The 27,317-nt window shown below is 54.6% G+C and overlaps 2 protein-coding genes across 2 annotated transcripts in view; both read left to right on the top strand.

The window, feature by feature from the left end:
• GRIN2D (glutamate ionotropic receptor NMDA type subunit 2D) overlaps positions 1-15,381 on the top strand; it is a 34,644-nt gene extending 19,263 nt beyond the window's left edge. The window contains exons 10-12 of the mRNA XM_049786311.1: positions 11,701-11,888; positions 12,040-12,272; positions 13,056-15,381. Coding sequence (XP_049642268.1) covers positions 11,701-11,888; positions 12,040-12,272; positions 13,056-14,576 — 1,942 coding nt within the window. The 3' untranslated portion in view covers positions 14,577-15,381. The remainder of the gene's footprint in view (positions 1-11,700; positions 11,889-12,039; positions 12,273-13,055) is intronic.
• A 3,416-nt stretch (positions 15,382-18,797) lies between these two features.
• GRWD1 (glutamate rich WD repeat containing 1) lies at positions 18,798-25,124 on the top strand. The gene is made up of 7 exons (XM_049786313.1): positions 18,798-18,975; positions 19,122-19,239; positions 19,762-19,924; positions 22,509-22,722; positions 22,823-22,965; positions 23,238-23,435; positions 24,592-25,124. The coding sequence occupies exons 1-7, from the start codon at positions 18,798-18,800 to the stop codon at positions 24,907-24,909; spliced, it is 1,332 nt and encodes a 443-aa protein (XP_049642270.1). The 3' UTR covers positions 24,910-25,124.
• The last annotated feature ends 2,193 nt before the right edge of the window (positions 25,125-27,317 follow it).

The raw sequence follows: 27,317 nt of genomic DNA on the forward strand, positions 1-27,317 counted from the left end.
GTCAATGCAATGCAAAGGCCCAAGACATGGGGGCCCGAGGGCTGCACCCCGTGGTACTTGGGGGACCATGTGAATCCAGAGAATGGGCACTGATCTCAGACACGTGCCTGACATGGCCCTGACCCGCCCATCTCTCCTGGTGATGGATGTTTCTGTTGTTGTGTTGTTGCTGTAATGTTTCTGGCTTGGGAGTCACATCTGGTGGTGCTCAGGGGTCACCACTGGCTGAAGTATTGGGATTAATTGGGGGTAGGTCACTTGCAAAGTGTGTGTCTAACCTGTTGTACTGTCTCTGGCTCTTTGTTCTGTTTTGGTTTGGCTTGCTTTGGTTTGGTTTTGGGGTCCACCTACTGGCGTTCAGGGGTTACTTCTGGCAAGCTTGGGAGGGGAGAACCATATGGGGTGCTGAGGATGAAACCTGGTTTGGCCATGTGCAAGGCAAGCACCTTCCCTGCTGTGCTACTGCTGGGGCCCCTTTTTTGATGCTCTTAATATCAGTTTCCCAAATCATAGGGGAAAAGTTAAAATCGGGTTCCAAGGACAGGTTACAAGTTGGGTCCAAAGCCTTTCCCACTTAGGTCCACTCCTTAAATTGGCCCCACCCTTAAATGGGACCTGCCCCTTGCTTTAGCCACACCCCTCGATTTAACTCCGCCCACAATCTAACCTGACCCTTGCTCTCTTGTTTGGCCATGCCCCATTATTTAGGGTCGCTCTGATTTGACCTAACCCCATCCCTTTGGTTAACCCTCTGTTTAGCCCCGCCCCTCCCCTTGGGCCTGGATCCCTTTCCTTTTGGGGGGGGATTATTTTTGGGTCACACCCAGTGGTGCTCAGAGGTGACTCCTGGCTCTAGGCTCAGAAATCACTTCTGACAGGCAATGGGGGGACCTTATGGGATGCTGGGATTCGAACCCATGGTCCGTCCAGGGTTGGCTGCATGCAAGGCAAACGCCCTACGGCTATACTACCTCTTCGTCCTCTGAACCCCTTTTCTTTATTAGCCTTTCCTTAGGGAGCTTAGGGTATCCGGGTGGAACCAAACCATGAATGCAAGAAGAAAAGGCAACCCAATCTGGGAGGGTGTTTGCCTTGCATGTGGCCATACCGGATTCAATCCCCACATCTCATATGATCCCCTGGGCACCACCATGAGGCAGCCCTCAGCATGGCTGAGTATGGCTCTTCCTCCACGCCAAAGAAAAGTTTTTGTAAACTTTTTATTTATTGATTGATTGGTTTCTGGGCCACACTCAGCAGCGCTCAGAGGTCACTCCCGGCTCTGCGCTCAGAAATCACCCTGGCAGGCTGGGGACCATATGGGATGCCGGGGATGGAACCCAGGTCATCCTGGGTCAGCCGCGTGCAAGGCAAATGCCCTACCTCTATGCTATTTCTTTGGCCCTCAAAATAATTTTAAAAAATACAAAAGAAGACGACAGTCAGTGGCTTTCACCCATCTCCTGGTTTCCCCTCCTGAGTTGCTTTTCTCCATCCACCTGTCCCGAGCATCCTGCACCCCTAGGACCAAGGCCCTGAGTCACACACTGTCCCCACATCATGTCCTCTCCTCATCTTTCCCACCTCCTCTCCTAAGAAAGCTTGTGTGGGCAATGAGCGAGTTCAAAGGGCTGTGGCACAGGTTCTGCATGCAGAAGCTTGAACTTAGATCCGTGGCATCATGTGGTCCCCACACTAAGCAGGAGTAGCCCACCAAAAATGCTGGGTATGGCCCGATAAACACAAGGCCACCTGGGGAAGCCTGGATCATCTGCCATTTCGACTTCCTCCACTGATTTATATTCGCTATGTGGGATCCCAGGTATTCGGGTGTGACTGTGTTTGTGGGGATCATTCCTCCTTCTACCACGGCTCCCAAAGAATAATTTCCAGGGGAACTGTGATTTCTGAGTCAGAACAACTCTTTGGCCTCCATGGATATTTCTCTCTGGGTAGGGAAAAGGTGGGGAGTTCACAAAAGCCTGGAGGCCGGAGTGGTGTCGCTTGTCCAAATAGACCTTGGTGTGTATTGAATTTGGAGGATCATGGATATGAAGGACAGGGAAAAAATGTTTAACTATTTATCTGTCTTCATCTACTGTTATATACCTTCCATCTATCTATCCACTCACTCACTTGTCCATTCATCCATTCATCCATTTACCAAACATCTGTCATATTCATTCATCCATCTACTTGTCCATCTGTTCTATCTACCCACCCATCCACTTACCCATTCACTCATCATCTGTCCATCTATCTCATTCAATCATCAGTTCCATACTCATCCATCCATCGATCCATCCATCAACCCATTCATCTATTCACCCATGCACCCATTCATTTGTTCATCCACCACCAACCCATTCATCCATCCACCCATCAATCCATCCACCCATTCATATCACCCATCCACCCATTTATCCATCCACCAGTCCATCTACTCATCTACCCACCATACATCCACCCACCCAACCATCCACCCACCAATCCATGCATCACCCATCCACCCTCCACCTCTGTACATCTATCCATCTACACATCCACTGACCCATTCAAACAGCCATCACTCACTCATTCATCCATCCACTCGTCCATTTACCCACAATTCATCGATCCATCCACTCACTGATTTGTCTATCACCCACCCACCCACCCATCCATCCACCCAACCATCTACCCACCATCTGTACATCCATCCACCCATCCATTTACCCACAATCCAGTTATCTACCACCCCTTCTATCCATCCACCCATCCATCTATCCACCACCCACCCATCCATTCACCCACCACCCACTCATCCAATCATGCATCCACTCATCCATCCACCCACCCATCCATCAATCCACCCACCATTCACCCACCATCCACCCATCCCTCCCTCCATCCATCTATCCATTCATTCTATACCTCCTTTGTTTCAGGCTCTGCTCCAGAAGCCTTAGCCCACACTGACTCTACCTTCCATTGACCCTGGTAGGAGGGCACAGTGACCAAAAGGGTTGACCTGATATACAAGAGACACTTATGGACCCTGATGCCTTAACGCTTAAAAGTACAGGCCCCTCTTATGGCTGACCAGGGACCAGGAGAGTCTGTTTTCTTATACTGACATGCTGGCACTGCCAGCATCTCTCCGTGGAGGTCTCTCTGCTGCCATCCACAGGCATCCTTGTCTCCTGACTTTCCTTTATTCTAGAAGTCCCTTTGCACTTCTTCCCCTGCAGCTCAGGGTTTAAGGGATCCGGGACCTCCATCCTCAAGTTACTCTCTCTTTCTCTCTTTAATGTTTTATTTGGGTCACTATTGTTAAAAATAAAGTTTTTGTTTTAAAAAACTTTATTTTTTTTATTTAAAAAAACTTTATTTTTTAAAATAAGGTTTCTCCTGCCCTCCTTATTCACTGTTGCTTTATCCTCCAACTGATTTTCTTTTTGGGGGGCCCACCCCCAGCGGAGCTCAGAATTACTTTTTTTTTTTTTTTTTGGTTTTTGGGTCACACCCAGCAGCATTCAGGGGTTACTCCTGGCTCTATGCTCAGAAATTGCTCCTGGCTGGCTCAGAGGACCATATGGGATACCGGAATTCGAACCTCCTTCCTTCTACATGCAAGAATTACTCTTGACAGGCTTGGGGGACCATATAGGATGCAGGACAGTTGGACACAGGAAAGACAGGTGTAAACAGGCCACTTCTGTGTCCATCATCCACCCATCCATTCACTCCAGCACCAAAAGGGGTCACTCCTAAGCACAGAACCAGGAATAGCTCTGGAGCATTCCCAAGGCAGAAAAGGGCTAGCCGGCAACCTTTTTTTTCAACTGAGCCAAATCTCGCCAAAACCACGATTGAAATTTATTTTGAGAGCCACACAGGGCGTGCACTGACAGAGGCTAGGAGCAGAGTTCTGACTCCTGGAGCGGCCGCCCGGCACACAGAAGAGCCAAATTCAAAGTGGAAAGAGCCACATGTGGCTCAAGAGCCGCAGGTTGCCGACCACTAGTAGAGTGATAGCAAAGCCATGGGGCATTTACCTTGCACACGGTCGGCCTGGGACAGACCTAGATTCAATCCCCAGCATCCCAGAGGGTCCCCCGAACCAGGAGTAATTTCTGAGTCCAGAGTCAGGAGTAACCCCTGAACGCCACTGGGTGTGCCCCCTCCAAAATACCAAACCCCAACAAGGCAGAAAAAAAGTGAAACTGGAAAACATCTGCCCAAAAGAGGGTCTTTACTTGCACTAAGCAGAACTGTGGGTGAACCCCAGCTAAGGTGAGCAGAGACTCCATTTTCTGCTCTTGGTGACCTTTCAGAGGTAAGCACTTGCATTTGACACCCATGTCCTGGGTTCCAGTGGCAGAGCAGGTAGCCGTTTGGTCCCCTATGCCAGCAGCCCCAGTACCTACTGTATGGCCTCTGCTGGAAGTAGCTGCTGGGGTTGAGAGATGACACAGTGGGGAGGGCACTGGCCTGGCATGAGGCCAACCCAGGTTCGATTCCCAGCATACCACATACATGGTTCCCTGAGCACCCCTGGATGTGGCTGGCCCCAAAACAAAATAAAGAAACAAAGGAGAAATAGGACAGAGCATGTCATACTGGAGGAGGGACACAGCCCTTTATACCCCCAGACCACAGTCACCCCTCAGCCTTGCTGATCTCACTAAGAATCACCAGAGGGAGCCCCAGGTCTCCTGAAAAATTCTTGGGACATTCTTCCCCAAAAGAAGCATCATAATGGGCCAGAGCAGTGGCGCAGCAGTAGGGCATTTGCCTTGTACATGGCTGATCTAGGATGGAATGTAGTTCGATCCCCCAGTGTCCCATATGGTCCCCCAAGCCAGGAGTGATTTCTGAGAGCATTGCCAGGAGTAATCTCTGAGCATCATAGGGTGTGGTCCAAAACCCAAAAAAAGGCATCATAAGCGTCATCTGTGCACTGTGTGGTGGCCACACTTACTCACATCACACACATGTATGTGGCATGTTCAAAGGATGTCATGATTTGTTATGTTACATTGCTTACATGTATGTTGTATGCTCATGGCACATGTCTCCACATGACTAGAGGCCAGAAGTCCCAATGTATTTATTATTTATTTGGGGTTTAGGTTACCCAGAAGTAGTCGGTTCTGGCTCTGAGCTCGAGTCAGGACCCGAGACTTGGCAGGACCCAAGACCAAGGAGGATGGGCCACATGCACAGCGGTGCCTCGGCCCTGTCCTCTCTTGGGCCCCCAACTCCACAAATTTGTTTTTGTTTTTGTTTTGGGGCACATCTGATGGCACTCAAGGGTTACTCTTGGGTCTGTGCTTAGAAATCACTCCTGGGGGCGAGGTGGCGCTAGAGGTAAGGTGTCTCCCTTGCAAGCGCTAGCCAAGGAAGGACTGCGGTTTGATCCCCTGGCGTCCCATATGGTCTCCCCAAGCCAGGGGCAACTTCTGAGCGCTTAGCCAGGAGTAACCCCTGAGCATCAAACGGGCGTGGCCCGAAAAACCAAACCAAAAAAAAAAAAAGAAAAGAAAAAGAAATCACTCCTGAGGGGCCGGAGAGATAGCATGGAGGTAAGGCATTTGCCATTCATGCAGAAGGTCATTGGTTTGAATCCCAGCATCACATATGGTCCCCCATGCCTGCCAGGAGCAATTTCTGAGTGTGGAGCCAGGAGGAATCCCTGAGCGCTGCTGGGTGTGACCCCAAAAAAAAAAAAAAAGAAAGAAAGAAATCACTCCTGACAGGCTTGGGGGACCTTATGGGATGCCAGGGATCTAACCCAGGTCCGCCACCTACAAGGCAAGTGCCCTCCTCGCTGCACTCTGGCTCTGGCCCCAGTTCCCATTCTTAAGCAGAACCAAGCAGTGCAGTAAGACTTGGCTTCCTTTGTGCCTTGTCACTCCCTGACCACTGTCACCCTTTAGCACCGTCCTAGGACCACAGGGGACACTCCCGTTCCTCTTGGTGGACATTCAGGGCATGGCCATTCCCAGTGTCCCATCAGAAGAATTCTCACCCATTATCCCTGCCATTGGGGGATACATCCCTGCTTCCTGGGGGGGGGGGGGAGAGGAGGACCCTGCCAGAACATAGACTTGGCCTCAAAAGCTGCATCCTTTTCCTTTCGTCTTTTTGTTTTGTTTTGTTTTTGAGCCACACTCGGCAGTGCTCAGGGGTTACTCCTGGCTCTGCGTTCAGAAATTACTCCTGGCAGGCTCGGGGGGGGGGGGGCCATATGGGGTGCTGGAGATCGAACCTGGGTCAGCCTCATGCAAGGCAAATGCCCTCCCTGCTGTGCTATCTCTCAGGCCCCTAAACTTTCTTTTATTTTTTTTAAAGTTGCATCCAGGCTTTTTTTTTTTTTTTTTTTTTTTTTGGTTTTTAGGCCACTCCCAGCGGTGCTCAGGGGTTACTCCTGGCTCTCTGCTCAGAAATAGCTCCTGGCAGGCACGGGGGACCATATGGGACACCGGAATTCGAACCAACCACCTTAGGTCCTGGATCAGCTGCTTGCAAGACAAACACCGCTGTGCTATCTCTCCGGGCCTGCATCCAGGCATTTTTCAAGGCTTGTGTTGTCTCTGTGTGTGTGGCCGCCCGCAGCAACTGTAATAGCCAAGGCCTGGGCTTGTTCCCTGCTCCTTCGGCCACCTGACTCTTCTCTTCACTGAACCCCAGTGGCCCCTGGCTCATATTAAAGTCAGAAAACTGAGGGGGTGGGCATAGCACCCCCAAGGGTTCTGGGGAAGGTTCTGTTTCTGGCCTCTCCTTGGCTCTTTTTCGGTTTTGTTTTGGGGCCACACCTGGCAGTGTTCAGGCATTCACTGCTCCTGGCTCTATGCTCAAAAATCACTCCTGGTAGTGCTCGGAGGTCTCTCTGGGATGCTGGGGGATCGAACCCGGGTTGCCTGTGTGCAAGGAAAATCTCCAGCGCTCTCACCTCAAGTCTGCCCCTTGTCCATTGAGAAGAGATTCGCTTGGGTTTGATCTAGGCAGCGCCGCTTCCCACACTAATGCTGGAAGGCAAGTGCAATGTTTATATGTTATGACAGTAAATGCACCCACGCATGTGGCACCCAGGAAGCCACTGGTAACTCTCTCCTCCCACACGAGCCTTCATTTGTTCTGAACTTCACCGTGGTCTGTTATTTCTTTCAATTTGCCTAGTGCAATTTTTCTGGCTGCTTGGCAAATTCTCTCCCGCCTTTTCTTCTTCTTCTTTCTTCTTCTTTCTTCTTCTTTCTTCTTCTTTCTTCTTCTTTCTTCTTCTTCTTCTTCTTCTTCTTCTTCTTCTTCTTCTTCTTCTTCTTCTTCTTCTTCTTCTCCTCCTTCTCCTTCTCCTTCTCCTCCTTCTCCTTCTCCTTCTCCTCCTTCTTCTCCTTCTCCTTCTCCTTCTCCTCCTCCTTCTCCTCTTCCTCCTCCTCTTCCTCCTCCTCCTCCTCCTCTTCTTCTTCTTCTTCTTTCTTTTTTTTTTTGTTTTGGATTTTATTGGCCACACCTAATGGCACTTAACTCCTGGCTCTGCGCTCAGAAATTGCTTCTGGCTTGCAGGACCCTAATGGACGCCAGGGGATGGAACCTCGGTCCATCCTAGGCTAGCGCGGACAAGGCAGACACCTTACCCCTTGCACCACCGCTCTGACTCTATGCTTCTTTTTGTGTGTGTGTCTGTGTGTGTGGTTTTTGGATCACACCCAGCAGTGCTCAGGGGTTATTTATTCCTGGCTCCAGGCTCAAAAATTGCTCCTGGAAGGCATGGGGGACCATATGGGACGCCAGGATTTGAACCGATGACCTCCTGCATGAAAGGCAAACGCCTTACCTCCATGCTATCTCTCTGGCCCCTATGCTTCTTTTAAAATTTATTTATTTGGGCCGGGCGGTGGCGCTAAAGGTAAGGTGCCTGCCTTGCCTGCGCTAGCCTTGGACGGACCGCGGTTCGATCCCCCGGTGTCCCATATGGTCCCCCAAGCCGGGAGCAACTTCTGAGCACATAGCCAGGAGTAACCCCTGAGCGTTACTGGGTGTGGCCCAAAAACCAAAAAAAAAAAAAAAAAAAAAAAAAAAAAAATTTATTTATTTATTTAAACTTGATTGGTTGGTTGGTTGATTGATTGGTTTCTGGGCCACACCCAGAAACACTCAGGGGTTACTCCTGGCTCTGCATTCAGAAATTGCCCCTGACAGACTGGGGGACCATATGGGATGCTGGGAATCAAATCAGGTTCCCCCAGGTCAGCTACATGCAAGTGCTATCTCTCTGGCCCCTCACCCACCTTTTCTGTTGGTGGAATCTCCTTGGCTCTAGATCTATTGTGTCAAGGACACCCCTTTCCTTTTTGGGGGGACACCTGGTAGTGCTCAGGGGACCACATGGGAACCAGGGATCGAACTGGGGTCAGGTTCATAGAAGGTGAATGCCCTCCCTGCTGCACTGATGCTCCAGCCCCAGATATCTTGACTCTGTGTTGGGTTGGGTTTGGGGGCCACACCCAGTGGTGCTCCTGGTTCTATGCTGGGCAATCACTCCTCGTGGGGCTCCAGGGACCATATGTGGTGCCAGGGATAGAAGTCGGGTTGGTCACATGCAAGGCAAACTCCCTACATGCTGCACTTGTACAGATTTTGAAAGGTGTTGATCAGTACTTCTCTCATTTCCAAAATTTCTGTTGGAAAATACGAGATCCTAACTCCTAAGCTTGTGTGTGGCCAATCTTCCTTCTCCCTGTCTTCACTGTCTTCATTTTTTAGTGTTGTCCCCATCACTCACTGTTGGCACTTGTAAGAGACCTCCCAGAGTTCATTTGGGGAGATTCTCCTTCCTTTCGTCCTTTCTTCCTTCTCTCCTTTTTTCTTCATTCCCTTTCTTCCTTTCTCTCATCTTCCTTCCTTCCTCCCATCTTCCTTCCTTCCTTCTTCATCTTCCTCCCCTTCCTCCCACCTTGCTTCCTTTCTTCCCCATCCATCCTCCTTCCATCTCTCCTTCCCTCCTTTCTTCCTGGCAGGGTTCAGGGGCTACTCCCAGCTGTGCTCCAGGGAGCTGGCCATGTTGGGGTCCAGCCATCTGCACACAGAGCCTGCCCCATCTCTCAACCCCTTTCCCTGCCTGGTCTCTCTGCCCTCTCCCCTGCAGCCTCCTGCCCTCTCTAGCTAGAGCTCCCCGGTCGCTGTCTCTGCTCCAATTTATTCATCTCTTGATCTTCCTGCTCTTCTGCCCGCGGGATATTTCGGATTATCTTTCCGCCTTTTGTGAAGCTGGCCGTTGCTGCGAGTGTATTTTTAAAATTTCTAAGAATTCTTTATTTATGCTATTTTATAAGCTTATTTTATAAGCTGTGCAGGAATTATTTTTTAGGATCCTATTTCATGATTTCTTAGTCACAGTTCAAAGCCGTATCTTGTCTCGGTTTTCCAAGGTGGTTCATGAGCCTGTTGGATGTGGTTTTGCTTTTTCATATTTTCTCCTCCTGTCTGAATAATCTTTTCTCTAAGTCCTTCCTATCTTGTTTAGATTTTTGTTTATTTATTTATTTATTTTGTGGTTTTTGGGTCACACCCGGCAGTGCTCAGGGGTTACTCCTGGCTGTCTGCTCAGAAATTGCTCCTGGCAGGCACGGAGGACCATATGGGACGCCAGGATTCGAACCAATGACCTTCTGCATGAAAGGCAAATGCCTTACCTCCATGCTATCTCTCCGGCCCCGTTTTTTGTTTATTTTTTTAGGCCACATCCAGCAGCGCTTAGGGGTTACTCCTGGCTCTGCACAGGAACCCTGTGGTTGCTGGAGATTAAACCAGGGTCTGCTGTTAGCAAGGCAAATGCCCTTCCCGCTGTGCTTTCGCTCTGACCCAACATTATGTTATTGTTATATTATTTTTCTTCATCTCCCTACCCCTTTCCTCAGAACTTCTTCTTTTTTTTTTTTTTTTTTTTTTAATTTTATTACCTTCTTTCTTTTTTTTTTTTTTTTTTTGTGTGGTTTTTGGGTCACACCCGGCAGTGCTCAGGGGTTACTCCTGGCTCCATGCTCAGAAATTGCTCCTGGCAGGCACGGGGGACCATATGGGACGCTGGGATTCGAACCGATGACCTCTTGCATGAAAGGCAAACGCCTTACCTCCATGCTATCTCTCCAGCCCCCAGAACTTCTTCTTAAGTAAAGCCTATTTTGGGAGTTGGAGTGATAGCACAGTGGTAGGGCATTTGCCTTGTACATGACTGGCCCAGAATGGACCCAAGTTCTATCCCCAACATCCCATGTGGTCCCCGAGCCTGTCAGGAGTGATTCCTGAGCACAGAGCCAGGAGTAACCCCTGAGTACAGCCAAGTGTGCCCACCCTCACCCCAAAAAAGGAGCCATGGGGTGTGGCACAGATGTTACTTGGGGTGCTGGAGCACACACTTAATGGGCATTCCATATGCCCCCCCCCCCAGCACTGCTAGGAGTGATTCCTGAGTGCAACCACTACATGTGGCTCCAAAACTAAAAAGTAAAATAGGGGCCCGAGAGATAGCACAGTGGTAGGGCTTTTGCCTTGCATGCAGCCAATTCAGGACAGATGGTGATTTGAATCCCAACATCCCATATGTCCCCTGAGCCTGCCAGGGGTGATTTCTGAGTGCAGATCTGAGAGTAACCCCTGAGTACCGCTGGGTGTGGCCCAATAATCAATCAATCAATAAATAAATAAATACTTTCTTGAGTTTGGGGGGCACAAGCTGCAGGGCTCAGGTTCCTCCCTGGGCTGTTCTGGAGGCCCTGAGCTCCCCTGACGGAACTGCCTTCAGACCCCTGCCTGGCACCAGGGCCAGTTGCCCTGAACAGAGGGACACAGACAGACTCACTGACTCAGTCAAAGCACCGGGCCCATCTTCGGATTGGGCCAGAAAAATAGCACAGCAAGGAGGACGCTGGCCTTGCATGTGGTGAACCCAGGATCCGTCCCCAGCATCCCACTAGGGTCCCCTGAGCACCACCAGGAATGATCCCTGAGGCTGGAATAACCACTTTTTAGGTCAGTTGTGACCTAAAAGCAAATAAGCAAGGCCAGAGCATTAGCACCAGGAGGAAAAGTATTTGTCTTGCATATGGCCATCCCAGGTTCCGTTCCTGGCATCCCATAGGGTCCCCCAGCACTGGCAGGAGTGATCCCTGAGTGCAGAGCCAGGAGTAAGCCCTGATCATCACCAGGTGTGACCCAAAAATTTAATAAAAGGGGGGGGCGTAGAGATAGCACAGCGGTAGGGCATTTTGCCTTGCACACGGCCAACATAGGACAGATCCTGGTTCGATCCCTGGCATCCTATATACTATAGTCTCCTGAGCCTACCAGGAGAGATTTCTTTTTTTTTTTTTGGCCACACCCGGCGGTGCTCAGGGGTTACTCCCAGCTGTCTGCTCAGAAATAGCTCCTGGCAGGCATGGGGGACCATATGGGACACCGGGATTTGAACCAGCCACCTTAGGTCCTGGCTGCTTGCAAGGCAAACACCATTGTGCTATCTCTCCGGGCCCTGGGAGAAATTTCTGAGTGCAGGGCCGGGAGTAACCCCTAACACACCGACGGGTGTGACCCCAAAATCCATAAAATAAAAATAAATAAAAAGGAAAGGACTCCAAGCTTCAGGGTGCCCAGCCTCCCGAGCCGGGCACTCAAGGCTCCCACGGTGGCACTGACCTGCCCTCCCTCCCTCCCCGGCAGCAAGCTGGACGCCTTCATCTACGACGCGGCCGTTCTCAACTACATGGCGCGGAAGGACGAGGGCTGCAAGCTTGTGACCATCGGCTCGGGCAAGGTCTTCGCCACCACGGGCTACGGCATCGCCCTGCACAAAGGCTCCCGTTGGAAGCGCCCCATCGACCTGGCTCTGCTGCAGTTCCTGGGGGACGGTGCGGGGCGCGGGGGGCCCAAGGGGGTCGGGGCAATGGGCAGTGGGGGGGTGGCAGCGGGTGACCAGGGCAGGGGTTGGCATTAGGGAGGAGGCCAGCCAGGGCTGGCGACCCTGACCAAATGTGTGCCTCCTCCTGGCTCTCTCCACAGACGAGATTGAGATGCTGGAGCGCCTCTGGCTATCGGGGATTTGCCACAACGACAAGATCGAGGTGATGAGCAGCAAGCTGGACATCGACAACATGGCAGGCGTCTTCTACATGCTGCTGGTGGCCATGGGGCTGTCCCTGCTCGTCTTTGCCTGGGAGCACCTCGTGTACTGGCGCCTGCGCCACTGCTTGGGGCCCACGCAGCGCATGGACTTCCTGCTGGCCTTCTCCAGGGTAGGCAGGCCCCTGCGGCCCGGTGGGGCCATGCTGCTGCTGCTGCTGCTAGGGCAGGAAAGAATGGGGTTGGGGCCTTGAGAGATAGCATGGAGGTAGGGCTTTTGCCTTGCAAACAGAAGGACGGTGGTTCGAATCCCGGCATCCCATAGGGTCCCCTGAGCCTGCCAGGAGCGATCTCTGAGCGTAGAGCCAGGAGTAGCCCCTGAGCGCAGCCGGGTCTGGCCCCAAAACAAAAACAAACAGGGACGGAATGTTAGCATCCCTGGGGAGGCCTTTGGCCTTACACACGGCTACCCGGGGTTTGATCCCCAGCCTTCCATATGGTCCCCGAGCCTGCCAGAAGTGACCCCTGAGCGCAGAGCCAGGAATGACCCCCGAGCCCCAACGGATGTGGCCTCCCCAAACAAAAAACAAACAGAGGCCGAGCATTAGCAGGGAGGGCACTGGCCTTGCACACAGGATTTGACCCTCGGCATCCCATAGGGTCCCCCTAAGCACCGCCACGAGTGGTCCCTGAGCGCAGAGCCAGGAGTGACCCCCGAGCCCCACCGGATGTGGCCCCCCAAACAGAAGCGGAGCGTTAGCAGCACCGCAGGGAAGGCATGGGCCTTGCATGCCGGATTTGATCCCGGGCATCCCAAAGGGTCCCCTGAGCACTGCCAGGAGTGACCCCTGAGCACCTCCGAGTGCGGCCCAAACAAACTCCAACACCAAAACAGATAGGGGTGTCCTGGGGGATCCCTCCCCGCGCTGACCGGCAGCCCGCACTCCACCCCGCAGGGCATGTACAGCTGCTGCAGCGCCGACGCCGCCCCAGCACCGCCGCCCGCCAAGCCCCCGCCACCCCCGCAGCCGCTGCCCAGCCCGGCCTACCACCCAGCCGCCGCCGCCGCCGCCGTGCGCCCCGCACCGGGCCCCGCACCCTTCCTACCCCGCGAGCGCGCCGCCCTGGACCGCTGGCGACGCCCCAAGGTCGCTGGGCCACCTCCGGGCGTGGTGGCCGACGGCTTCCACCGCTACTACGGCCCCATCGAGCCCCAGGGCCTGGGCGCGGGCGCGGGCGTGGGCGTGGGCGAGGCGCGGGGCGTCACGCGCGGGCCCGGGGGGCGCCCGATGTCCCCTCCGGCCGCGCAGCCCCCGCAGAAGCCGCCCCCGTCCTACTTCGCCATCGTGCGGGACAAGGACGCGGCCGAGCCCACGGGCGTGGGCGTGAGCGTGGGCGCCTTCCCGGGCTTCCCCTCGCCGCCCACGGCCCCGTCCGCCACCGTGGGCACCCCCGGGGGGCCCGGGGGAGCCGTGGGGCCGCCGCTGTGCCGCCTGGCCTTCGAGGACGAGAGCCCCCCGGCCCCCGCGCGCTGGCCGCGCTCGGACCCCGAGGCCCAGCCGCTGCTCGGGCCCAGCGCGGGGGGCGCCGGGGGCGGCGGCTCCGGGGGTGCCGGAGGCCCAGCCGCACCCCAGCCCGGCGGACGTCGAGCCCCGCAGCCGCCGACCAGGCCTTGCCCGTACCTGGACTTGGATCTGGACCTGGAACCGTCGGCGTCCGAATCCGAAGACTCGGAGAGCCTGGGCGGCTCGTCCCTGGGCGGCCTGGAGCCCTGGTGGTTCTCCGATTTCCCCCCCTACCCGTACGCTGAACCCCTGGGCCCCCCGCCCGGCCGCTACTGGTCGGTGGACAAGTTGGGGGGCTGGCGGGCCGGTAGCTGGGACTACCTGCCCACTCCCCGAGCCGCCGCCGCCGGCCCGGCCGCCTGGCACTGTCGCCACTGTGCCAGCCTGGAGCTGCTGCCCCACACGCGCCATCTCAGCTGCTCCCACGACGGGCTGGACGGCGGTGGAGCCTGGTGGGCACCCCCGCCACCGCCCCCTTGGGCCGCCGCGGGACCCCCGCCCCGCCGCCACCATCGCAGCCGGAGCCGCAGCCGCAGCCACGCGCGTTGCGGCTGCCCACGGCCTCCCACGCACGCTCACCCGCACCCACACCCGCCCAGGGCCCGGGCTTCACAACACCCGCATCGCCACCCGCAGCGATCGGGGGGCTGGGACCTGCCCCCCGCGCCCACCTCGCGCTCCCTCGAGGACCTGAGCTCGTGTCCACGCAGCGCGCCCGCACGCCGGCTCACCGGGCCTTCGCGCCACGCGCGCCGCTGTCCCCACGCCCGCGCGGCCGCCGCTGCCAGCGCCGCCGCGCATTGGGGGGCACCCTTGGGGCCCACCGCTTCCCACCACCGGAGACACCGGGGTGGGGATCTGGGGACCCGCAGGGGCTCCGCACACTTCTCCAGTCTGGAGTCCGAGGTATGATGGGGCCACCCGCACGGGCCAGCAAGAGAAGAAGGCCTGGGCCCAACCCCAAAGTCCGATCCCCAGTGGGGCGCACCGCATTGGACATACCCCCAGCCAAGAGGAGGCCAAGACTGACCGGGCTGGCCTGGCCCATCTGGAAGCAGCACCCCCGGATGCCCTCCCCGGCTCCCTCCACGCTTTGGGGGTACAGCACAGCACGGGGAGGAGAGAGGGGATGTGTGGTCGGGTCCCCTTCAGACCCTGGTTCAGTGGACTTCTTTTTCTTTTTTTTTCTAAAACCCGACAAGGGCTTTTTAACGTCACCATCATGGTTGGGGGCTGGGGGTCACGACGCACCCGCGTCCCACCACTACCACCACCACCAACTACCACCAACGCCCGGGGCCGTGGGCCCCCCCACATCACTGTGCAGCTCCCGGTCAGCCAACACCTCCGGGAAGCCCGTTTTTAGACCTTTCATCCATCGGGACTCAAAAAACTGTGAGCCGCCTTCGCCAGACTGTGACCCTCCCCAGCCAGACCTTGGCCCCCCCAGCCACACAAGAATTGCCCCCCTGACCCCAGACTGTGACTTCCGATCCCCCCAAAACGGTCATCAGACCCCAGACTGTGACCCTCCTGACCCCAAACTGTGACCCTCCAGGTTAAGCCGTGACCCTGCCCTCTCCTCCTCCTCCTCTTCCTCCACCTTCCTCCTCCGCTTTGACCCATTCGGACCCCAGACACACCCCTAACGCCCCTAACAGAAACCCCTTCTCCCCTGTCCCATTCCCCGTCATTGACACTGTCAACCCCAACACTGCCCCCACACCTCCGTCAAACTCACTAAGGGGCCTCAGGTTCCACCAACGACACCCCCTCCCAATCCGATCCTTCTCTGTGACCGGCAGTGATGACCAGCAAACCCTCTCCCCAAAATATCCTGCTCTCCCCAGATCTTCAGCCCGGGGCTGGGGGCTGGGGGGGGCGAGGAGAGGGTCTGGGAGTTCGAACCCACCCAACAAACCGTCCTTCCCACTGTCCTGTTCGACATCGCAAAGTTTGGAATAAATCATGTTTTTATGTCTCCTCTGTCCTCTGTGTGAGCACTTTATCCGAGAGCCACCCAGCATCCTCCTCTATAAACCCTCCCCAAATAAAACCCAGAACTTAAACCAAACAACCCAATTTCTCTGGAGGAAAGAGGAATGGAGAAGAATCCCACCCGGAAAGAGCTTGGCAGGACACCAGAGAAAGATCCAGAAGAGACCAAACTTACCAGAATCCATCTATCAAGGGGCTAATGCAACAGGTTTGAGAGAGTTTTTTCTTTTTTTTTTTTTTTTTTTTTTTTTCGGTCTTTGGGTCACACCCGGCGGTGCTCAGGGGTTACTCCTGGCTGTCTGCTCAGAAATAGCTCCTGGCAGGCACGGGGGACCATATGGGACACCGGGATTCGAACCAACCACCTTTGGTCCTGGATGGGCTGCTTGCAAGGCAAACGCCGCTGTGCTATCTCTCCGGGCCCCCAGAATGCATTTTTTAACCTTTCTGTACCAGTTCTTTCCTAGAGTGATTATTTCCCTCTGTCATTGTCATAGTGCTCCCTTCTCTCCCTTGTCACAGGCTTTGTACCATGGACCAGTCCTCCTGGACCCCATTTCTATTGTCTTTAGGTATTATTCTCATGAATTTTTATGTGTTCTGCAAATGAAGGTGATCATAGTCTGTGTCTCTCTCTCCCCAATCTTTTCTCCCCCTGATACCTCTCAGCATGATATTCTTCATGCACATCTACGTTTAAACACATTTCCTGACTTCATTCTTTTCCTAACGTCTGCACAGTCATTTATTGTGTAGATGTACCACCTGTTCTTTTTCCATTCATCTATTCTTTGGACACTTGGATTGTTTCTAGATTCTTGCAGTTCCAGATTCTGGCTAATGCTGCAATGAACATAGATAGATGTGCGGATACCTTTTCTGCATTGTGTTTTGGGGACCCTAGGCTTTATTTCCAGGAGGGGTGCTGCATATGGAAACCTAATTCCGTGTTTTTGTTTGTTTTTAAGGAGTGTCATATTGTTTTCCCAAAAGATTGGACCAGATTTAATGTTTCTAAGAGCTTTTTTTTTTTTTTGTAGAATTTGTAGGGTTTTCTAAATCTAGTATCCTGTCATCCACCAATAGTGAAAGTTTGACTTCTTTCTTTCCTATCTGGATGCCCTTAATATCTTTTTTTCTTGCTTAATTGCTATGGCAAGTACTTCCAGTACCATAACGAACAGAAGGGATGAGATCTTGTGCCTGCTCTTAGAGAAGCTTTTAGGTTTTCCCTGTTGGCTATAATGTTTGCTGTGGACTTGTGGTTCTTTATATTCAGAATATATATTCCAAATATCCAATCCACAACCAATCCACAACTTGAATTCTGTCAATCTCACCAGTGATGGGGCTATATCTAATGGTGTCTAATGGTGTGATTGACCATTAGTGCTTAGCATCAAATTGGCATCAGCCATGAGAAAGGCATGTGCCTGAACTTGAACCACCTGGGGGATCTCTTCAGCCTCCAACATCTATTTCTGACATTTCCTATTCCCAGCCAGGAGAAGGAGCAGTTGATTTATTTATTTATTTATTTATTTATTTATTTATTGTGGTTTTTGGGTCACACCCGGCAGTGCTCAGGGGTTATTCCTGGCTCCAGGCTCAGAAATTGCTCCCGGCAGGCACGGGGGACCATATGGGGCGCCGGGATTCGAACCGATGACCTCCTGCATGAAAGGCAAACGCCTTACCTCCATGCTATCTCTCCGGCCCTGATTTATTATTTTACTTTTGTTCTTGTTTTGAGGTCACACCAGGCAATGCTCAGAGGTTACTCCTAGCACTGCTGCACTCAGGAATCACTCCTGATGCTCAAGGGACCATAGGGGATGGAGGGTATCGAGTCCAGGCCGGCCTCATGCTCTACCCTCTGTACTATTGCTCCAGCCCCAGGAATAAGTGATTTAGAGCGCCTGCCTTGCAAGTGGGGCGTCATGAATTCCAATCCCCATTCAAACTCATTGAATCTGAATTCAATCCTAGTAGTTCCGTTCCCTTGTGATATTCTGTCCCTTGTGTAAACAATGTCTAGTCACTCGACAGCCACCACAAACACGGGTGTGAAAACCCCCTGGCGAGCCAACTAAAAAAGAGAGGCGAATGCAGCCTTGGGGGAGCCTGATTGTGCCTACCCCAGGAGCATTCCAACCATAATTGGCATTCTTAATGAAGAATGCCACCGGGCAAGCGCCGCAGTTAAAGGGGCATAAATCTCGAGCTGAACCCCCTTCCAACTCCCAACCCCACAGCAGGAGCACCACGTCTAAAACGGATTAAGCAGCAATTCAGGAGTCTCTGCATCCCCGCGTGTACAACAGAGTCACGAACAAAAACAAAGAGAAGGGGGAGGGAGCGAGTGGGGACAGAAAAAAAAAGAAAGAAAAGCAACCCATTTCATTACCCCAATTAGCCAAACCCCTGGTCTGACCAGAGCTGCAACGTGAGCGCCTGGTTGGGGCTATTAACCACCCCAGGAGGGGACATTCCGCCTACTTAACGGCCACCTAATCTCCGCCAGATGCATGGAAAGCATCTGGAAATAAATGAGAGTGATCATGACACGAGTGGAGAAGAAAACAGGCTTTGTGCATCCTCTGGGACCTCAGGCCCGGCCTCCCTCCCTGAGAGTGCTTTTATTTGCATACATGAATAGTTAATGAGGTGGAAAGAAACCGCGCAGAGAGTCAAAGGTGGAAGATGGAGCCGGATTCTGCACGGCTCTGCAACGAGGCTCGGGCTGCTGGAGAGAATCAGGTCTCCCGCAGAACTACAACTCCCAGAAGGCCTTGAGAAGGCCCCACTGTAGCAGGACCCACAGAACTACAACTCCCAGGAGGCCTTGAGACAGCTCCGCAGCCGCATGTCCTGAAGGAACTACAACTCCCAGCAGGCATTAAGAAGGCTCCGCCATAGCATAGCAGACAAGACTATAACACAAAACTACAACCCCCAGGAGGCTGTGAGCCGCCTCACGACTATGACGTCATTCTGTGGCGCGTATTTCCGGTCCCGGGCCTCAGTTCCCAGCGCTCTCATTGGTGAGTACGAGGGGCGTTTTCCGGTGGGCGGGGTGAGGAAGAATGGCGGAAGTTGCGTCATCACCCGCGCCGCCTGTCAGACGGCGCCAAGATGGCGGCTCGCAAGGGCACGTGTGAAAATGGGGAGCCCATGGAGACCGAATCCCGTGATGCCCCGAGCGATCGCCCGGCTGAGGTCTACCTGCCCGGTCGGGGGCCGCCGCTGGGCGAAGGCGAGGAGCTCGTCATGGACGAGGAGGCCTACGTGCTGTACCACCGCGCGCAGACCGGTACTTGGGGATCTGGGCTCCTGGGGCTGAGCAAGGCGGGGGCGGGGATCCTGGGTTTCGAGGGGCGCTGCTGGCCCCGGAGGGGTCGGGGCCGAGACCCCTCTGTTCAGTCCCTCACACTCCCAACTTGATCCTTGCATTCCCAGGCGCCCCTTGTCTCAGCTTTGACGTTGTCCGCGACCACCTGGGAGACAATCGCACTGAGCTGCCTCTGACTCTTTACCTGTGCGCTGGGACCCAGGCGCAGAGTGCCCAGGGCAACAGGTGAGCAAGACCTGGGTTTCCTCCAGCCCCTCTTACTTTCTCAGGACCCCAAGAGTCGGGTTTCAACTAACCCTCTCCACAGATCGATAGTCCAGCGAATGGTAGTCTTACTATACACTCTTTTTTTTTTTTTTTTTTTGGTTTTTGGTTTTTGGGTCACCCCCGGCAGTGCTCAGGGGTTACTCCTGGCTGTCTGCTCAGAAATAGCTCCTGGCAGGCACGGGGGACCCTATGGGACACCGGGATTTGAACCAACCACCTTTGGTCCTGGATCGGCTGCTTGCAAGGCAAACACCACTGTGCTATCTCTCCGGGCCCGTACTATACACTCTTAATGATTCTAGTTTTATCCTGGGCATCCCAGAGGGTTCCCCCATCCCAGCCCTGAGCACAGTCAGGGGTGACCCCAACCCTGAACATAGTCGGGGGTGCCACCAAAACCCAACAAGCTAAACAGTCAACCGCCCTCTCCCTAACACTTGGCCACTCAGGATCCTCCCTCTTCCACTCCCTCTCCTCCAGACTGATGATGCTTCGAATGCACAATCTGCATGGAACCAAGCGAACGCCATCTGAGGGCAGCGATGACGACGATGACGAGGAGGATGAAGAGGATGAAGAAGAGAGGAAGCCTCAGCTAGAACTGGCTATGGTTCCCCATTACGGTGGCATCAACCGAGTCCGTGTACGTAAGAGACTCGAGCCAGCCGGAGATTGTTTGAAGCACTAGTGACAGGAGGCCTGTCAGCAGCTTCTTCATATACTTAAGAGCAGCACCTAGATATAGTTTATTAGTTTCATTATACTATTTGGGGGGACCCACCTCCAGTGATGCTCCGAGGTTATTGTGATTCTGCACTTAGGAATTACTCCTAATGGTTCTCTAGAGAACCATATGAGATGCTGGGAATTGAACCCAGGTTGGCCCACATTTAGGGCAAGGGCTCCAAGCACTGTACAATCACTTCCAGGCCCCATAGTGTCTTTTGTTTTGTTTTGGGGCCATATCCGCAGTGCTCAGGACTTTATACTCATCCCTTCTGCCCCAGGTTTTACTTTTCTTAACTATTAAAGAGTTTTTTTTGTTTTTTGTTTTGTTTTTTTTGGGGGGGGTCACACCCGGCAGTGCTCAGGGGTTACTCCTGGCTGTCTACTCAGAAATAGCTCCTGGCAGGCACGGGGGACCATATGGGACACCGGGATTCAAACCAACCACCTTTGGTCCTGGATCAGCTGCTTGCAAGGCAAACGCCGCTGTGCCATCTCTCCGGGCCCCAACTATTAAAGACTTTGAGGTGCTGTGGAAGTTGTTTTTATATTCTTCTGAAAAGTTTTGAGGGGAGCTGGAGCCATAGCACAGCAGGGAAGGTGCTTGCTTGTACTTGGTTGATAGTGGCTCACTCCCCATCATTCCATATGGTCCCTCAAGCAAAACCAAAAAACAAAAGAAAGAAAGAAAAGTTTTGAAGGTTGAAAAGTTACCTGATAGCTGAAGAGATAGTACAGTAGTTAGGGCACTTGCCTTGCTTGGGAGGGGCCTGAATCCCGTTATAGGCAGGTATGATCTAACCACCCACAAAATTATAAACAAAACACAAAATCTTAGCTGACTGGACCAATGGTTGAGAACATGGGTTATGAGGAGTTTCAGTATTTAACATGCAGCTCAACTGGTAGCTAATAGTATTACCAGGTCAGTAACATGAGAAGAGGGATTTCTCCTGGTCTTGGGAACTGCTTTGTGCTAGACAAACAAACCAATTGGTCACTATATGCAATTTCTTCTTTTGATTTAATTATTTATATTTGGGGTCTTTCCTGATAATGCTGGTAATTAAGCCCAGGACTCCAGCTTGCAAAGCACACCAGTCTGTGAGCTTTCTCTTTCCCTGTTGTTTGGGGGCTTCCCTGGGTGTGGGGTCAGTCCCTGGGGTACTTGGGAGATCATGGTACCAGTGATCAAACTTCTTGCATGCTAAGCTTGTGTTCCACCCTTCTTACTCTCCTCTCCTTTTCTTTCTCCCCCTGTCTTTCTTTCTCTTTTTTTTTTTGTTTTTTTTTTGTTTGTTTATTTGTTTGTTTTTGGTTTTTGGGTCACACCCGGCTTTGCTCAGGTGTTACTCCTGGCTCTACACTCAGAAATCGCTCCTAGCAGACTCAGGGGACCATATGGGATGCCGGGATTTGAACCACTGACCTTCTGCATGAAAGGCAAATGCCTTATCTCCATGCTAGCTCTCCGCCCCTTGTCTCTATTTTACCACGTTAAACATAAGCATGCAGACCCTTGAGATAGTTCATTGTTCAGTGGCCAGGCCCCTGGCTGATTCGTGCCAATGGACACTAGGACTGAGAAGAAACTACATGAGGGATGTGGGGTGTCCAGAGGTTCTCAGTGTTGTGCGGAGGAATAAAGCCAAGTTCAGGAAGTCGGGGAGTACCTGAGCTGGGATACTATAGGGAGAGAGCCAACCGGAAGTAAGGAGTGAACCACCAGCAGGTAGTGCCAGCTTTGCCAGCAAACCGAGCTTCACTGGCCTGTCTGTGGAAACCAGTGTGTCTGGGGCAGAGAAGACTAAGAATGGGCTGGGTTGGGACTTTGTGGAAGGTTGTGGAAGGTGTTGGCTTCTGCTTGGGGAGCTCATACTGGTGCTGAGGAGATCTGACTGAGGGGTCCCTGACAGCTGGATGGAGACCAGGGCTCAGAGACAGGCGGAACGAACGCTCTGACAGCAAAGTGTTCTGAGAGTGACAGCAGTTGTGGGAGTTGACAGTCCTGTGAAGAGGGGCCAGACACAATCTTTGGTTTTGTTTTGGGGGTTACATCAGGCTTGTGCTCAGGGCACCATATTGGGTGCTGAGGATTGAACCCAGGTTGGCTGTGCCCCTCCCCACTGTATTAATGTTAGGGCCCCAGGAAGTGTTTGGTTTTCCATGTATTCAGTGTTGACTGTGGGAGGAAGAGGAGGCGGCCCAGAATTAAGGATGGGGACAGTGGGGAGAGGCAGCCTCAGTGAGTGGTAGGAACTGGGCTCTGGGCCATTGCGTGGTTAGCAATGGGTCCAGGAGTGTCTGAGACTCCCCAGTCTGCAGCACGGGGTGTCTCCTTACCCTTCCTTTCCTTCCCAGCTTCACACTGCATGCAAAGAGAGTTGAGGTGCTTTTCCCCGAGGTTTTTTTTTTTTTTTTGGGGGGGGGTTGTCTGTATTCCCAGCCCTGGCAGACCTGTGCTTCCCCTCCTCGAACTGAACACCCAGGTCCTCCTGCAGGTGACGTGGCTGGGCGAAGACCCAGTAGTGGCGGTGTGGTCCGAGAAGGGCCAGGTGGAGGTGTTCACTCTGCGGCCGCTGCTTCGGGCTGTGGACGATGCACAGGCCATGGCTGCCTTCCTGCGGGATGAGCAGGCCCGCATCAAGCCCATCTTCAGCTTCGCTGGCCACATGGGCGAGGGCTTTGCCCTGGACTGGTCGCCCCGGGTGCCCGGTGAGTCTCTTAAGATGCCTGCTTGGTTTAGTGGGGAAGGGGCAGGGGATTCCAGGCAGAGGAATAAGGTGTCATCTCGATATTCTCCATCCTGGCCCAGGCCGACTGCTGACTGGCGACTGTCAGAAGAACATCCACCTCTGGACACCCGCGGATGGCGGCTCCTGGCATGTGGACCAGCGGCCCTTCGCTGGCCACACGCGCTCCGTGGAGGACCTGCAGTGGTCCCCAACAGAGGACACGGTGAGGGGGTGTGAGGGGTCAGGGCCATGCATGGGGCCTGAGCGATAGCATAGTTGGGGGGGGCGTTTCCTTGCATGCAGCCGACCGGGTTTAATCCCCGACATCCCATAGGGTCCCCCCAGCCTACTAGGAGTGATTCCTGAGTGCAGAGCCAGGAGTAACCTCTGAATGCCTCTGATTTGGCCCCAAAATCCAGGGGGGGAATTGGTGAGAGCCGGCTCTGGGATCCAGGCACCCCTGATGATGGCCCCCCACGCTGCTCCCCTCTCCAGGTCTTTGCCTCTTGCTCAGCCGATGCCTCCATCCGCATCTGGGACGTCCGCGCAGCGCCCAGCAAGGCCTGCATGCTGTCCACGGCCAACGCACACGACGGGGACGTCAATGTCATTAACTGGAGCCGGCGCGAGCCCTTCCTGCTGAGTGGGGGCGACGATGGCGCCCTCAAGGTGTGGGACCTGCGGCAGTTCAAGGTACTGCTGGGGAAGCATTGTGCACCAACTGTGCGAGGAAATTAAGGCTCAGCCCAAGCAAGGCTGCTGTGGTGCTACCATGCCCCCCCACAGGTGCTTCTGGGAGTTGTAGTTCTTTCTTGCAGTGGCTAGTTGGTAGGTTGCAGAAGAGGGGAGCAAGGCAGAGAAAGGGGAGAACCACCCATAGGCAGGGATAGGCTGGAGGGCTGTGGTGAGGGGAAAGAAAGGGGTTTGGCAGGCCCCTGGGCATCTGGGACCCAGATTGGGGTTCCAGTTTTCTCCCTGTTTAAGGGGTCCCGAGAAGTAGTTTAGAGGGGAGTCCATGTGCCAGCCCACAGCCCACCTGCAATTGACCTCCGCACCTCACAGGGTCCCCTGCATACCCTCAGGAGTGACTAACCCCTGAGCTGCCCTATGTGGGGCCCCATAGGCAAAAAGAGGGTGTTTGGGTGGGGGAGGCTGTAGACGGACTGGGAGCTTCTGGGAACAGGTGCCTAGCCTAGGGCTCAGCAAGGACAGGCATGCCCAAAACCAGGCTTCATTTTTCCGGGTGAACTTGGGTTTCCAACAGCCGAGGGGCTGGCCATCCAGCCTCTCCCGCAGCCTTCAGGCCTTTATAGCATCCACAAGTTGCTGCTGCTTGGCGACCTTCACCCTAGTTATGTGCAAACAGCCAAGAAAATCTCAACTATTCGGGAATGCTGTTCCAGGCCTGTGGGGCCGCAGACATTCCTGCCTTCTCCAAAATGCAAGCGAGCGTTGGGGGGTGCTTTTCTGTCTTGATTCCATTTGCCCGGCCTGTCCTCTCTCAGGAAACATGAGCCTAGGGCACATCAGGGAGGGCACTTCCCTTGAACATGGCTGACCTGGGTTTAACACGAGATATGGCCCAAAACCCAAGGGGAGAAGGTGGGGGGTGGGTCTGTGTTTAGGCCTGGGTTATAGCTGGGAGATAGGGGGAGAGCACTTGCCCCTGCTGTGTGGCCCTGGGTTTGATCCCTAACACCACACACACCTCATCTAGTTCGAACTGGGGCGGGGGGCAGAGCTTTGATTGGACCCTGGAGCTGGAGAGGACTTGGGGGGAGTCCTGGCTGGTTCCTGGAGAGTCGGGCGGAAGGAGGTGCTGGGGATCCTGACTCCCGTTTTCCCGCAGTCCGGCTCCCCCATAGCAACCTTCAAGCAGCACGTGGCGCCCGTGACATCGGTGGAGTGGCACCCCCAGGACAGCGGGGTGTTCGCCGCAGCGGGCGCAGACAACCAGGTCACGCAGTGGGACCTGGCGGTGGAGCGGGATGCGGACGCAGGTGCCGCCGAGACGGAGCCGGGCCTGGCCGACCTGCCCCAGCAGCTGCTGTTCGTGCATCAGGGCGAGACGGACCTCAAGGAGCTGCACTGGCATCCACAGTGCCCCGGGGTGCTGATCAGCACCGCCCTGTCCGGCTTCACCGTCTTCCGGACCATCAGCGTGTGACCAAGTGCTGGCCCAGCCATGTTTCTCCAGAGGAAACGCATTCGGACCCAGGGCCGCCATCTCACTGGGACAGACACACACACACCCCTTCGGAGTCACTGGTCCCATCACATGACTCTGAAGCCCTTGGGGCTGGTTCGGGGTCCCCATCACAGGCTCTGTAAAGGCGCTGGGCCAACCTGCCCATTGGCGCCACAAAGACTCAGCCCGGTGCCCCCGACCTGTCTGCGAGTATTCTTTCCCAGGTGGGCCTGATATGACCCTTGATTTCTGCCCCCATCCCCAACTTCCTTAGAGGGGGCTCTTCCTGCTTACCCCCAGCTCACCCCACTACTGCCTGAGTGGCTGGGCCTCAGGGGTCCTCCACAGGTGCTCAAGCCCTGTCTTTTCACCCCTGGGGGACAAGATCATCACCTGGGGCAGGGTGAAGCTACCCCCTTATCCCCGCAGGAGGAAATGTCGGGGTTCTTGCTGGTAAATAGGTGGGGTGTGGAGGGTGGTTGTCTTTCCGACACAGCCCTGTTCCCTGTCCAGCTCCGCCGTCTCTCAGTGCCTTACCCTGGAAGGGACCCCCCCTCTTGAAGTCTCCCCCCCCCCCCCCATTTGTTTTCCAACCTTCAGCGCTGTCGCCAAACCCCCAGCTCCTTCCTGTCTCTCACGGCCACCCGGCTCCTCTGCTGGCTCCGCAGTCTCTTGGGGCCGGGCCCAGAGCCCAGCCTGGCCACCCTCCCTGGCTCCCCTCTGCGGCTCTCCTGGCCCCGCCCCTGCCCCCCCCCCCTTTGGCTGGATCCAGCTGATCCACTGTGGACTCGGGGTGGCCCTGCAGAAGTAGTGGCTGCTCAGGGATGCGCTGGCCCAGCAGGTACGTGCCTGTCCCTTCCCCTCAGGGACCTGGACTGTGGGGGACTGGGGGTTTGGGGGGGTTACTTGTAAAATCCCCCACCTGAGGGATCAGGGTCTCCCGAGGGCCCCCTCAACCAGTCTGTCCAATCTGCACACATTCTGGTACTTTTTCCACCTCCCCACAATCTCTCCTACTTAATCTCCCCATTCTGGCCCCCCAAGTCCCTGCACATCCTTGGGGTCTCTTAACCTCCATACCAAGTCCTCTGCTCATCTCCCCGCAATCTCGCTTCCAGACTCCGTTAGGGGGTAAGGGAGCAGTGGGGACTCCCCAGATCTCAGGAGAAGGGTGTGAACCTAGTTCTGGAGGGGTGCATGGGGGTGGGGCCAGGGCCGCAGCCCAGATTAGTGGGTGACTTTGACACAGGCCCCCTAAGCCCCGCACGCCTTTATATGGAAACATTAAGCTGCTCGCAGGCAGGTCAGGGGGAGGGAGCAGCAGCGGGCCCCGGGGCTACCTTGTGCATTGGGTCTCCACCTTCTCCCTCCTTTGCCAACTGGGGTAATGATCATTTCCAAAGCAAAGTGAGTGCTTGAGGTCGGTAGAGTTTGGGGTGCTGCTGATACCCCATTTCTGGGCTGGACACCAAACTCACTGGCACAGAATAAGGTGCTTGTCAACACAAGCGGGAGAACCTCTATTCGCAGGACTGGCCAGTGGCCTGTAACTATCTCTGGGGATCCAGTTTGTCCCCCAGATCCTGGGATTCAGGGGGCATCAATCAGAACTTGCCTTCCAGCCCTTGCTTCAGTTTCTTTTTTCTTGGGGTGGGGGGGTAGACAAATGATCTCAACACCCAGAGTAGGGGAGGGAACAGATAGGAAGGGACTGGGGTTGGGGTCTGGCCCTCTAGCTTTGGCTATTTGTTCAGGGTGTCCTGGTCCCCCATGTGACAGGCCTGCAGGGGTGGCCCTGGACAGCAGAGCTGGGAGGTGAGGGGACACCAGTTGACGTCACTAACTCCCCTTCCGAGGTCCAGAGCCTGCCAAGAAGCCTGGCAGGAGGCTCAGGACCTGGCACTGGGCAGGGTGCAGGCGTTTGGTCGGTGTAGCCAACAGCCATGTGAGTCTTGCAGTGGCCAGGGGCAGGTCTGGGTCTCCCAGCTCAGTTTCAGCCACAGTACCCTTTATCCTGCCCCGTGCGGGAATAAAGCCCAGTGGGCAGAGCAGGAAACCAGCTCAGAAAGAATCACTGTAGGATCTGGAGTGATAGAGCAGAAGGGAGAGTGTTTGCCTTGCACACAGGTGACCCGGGTTCGTGCCCTGGCATCCCATATGGTCCTGAGCCGGCCAGGTGTGGCCCCAAACCAAAAAAAAAAGATCTGATGGTCAGGCTGAGTGTGGGATCCCCCAGTCCTAGCGTTTCCTTTTATTTTATTCGGGGGTGGGGGGGTGGGGGAGAACACCTGGTAGTGCTCAGATATTCACTCCTGGTGCTCTGGCTTGCTGGGGACCCCCCAGCAAGCTCCCTGTTTGACCGTCACTCCAGCACTTCAGCTGTTCAT

The sequence above is a fragment of the Suncus etruscus genome, chromosome 14 (assembly GCF_024139225.1).
Source record: "Suncus etruscus isolate mSunEtr1 chromosome 14, mSunEtr1.pri.cur, whole genome shotgun sequence".
NCBI classification, from domain to species: Eukaryota; Metazoa; Chordata; class Mammalia; order Eulipotyphla; family Soricidae; genus Suncus; species Suncus etruscus.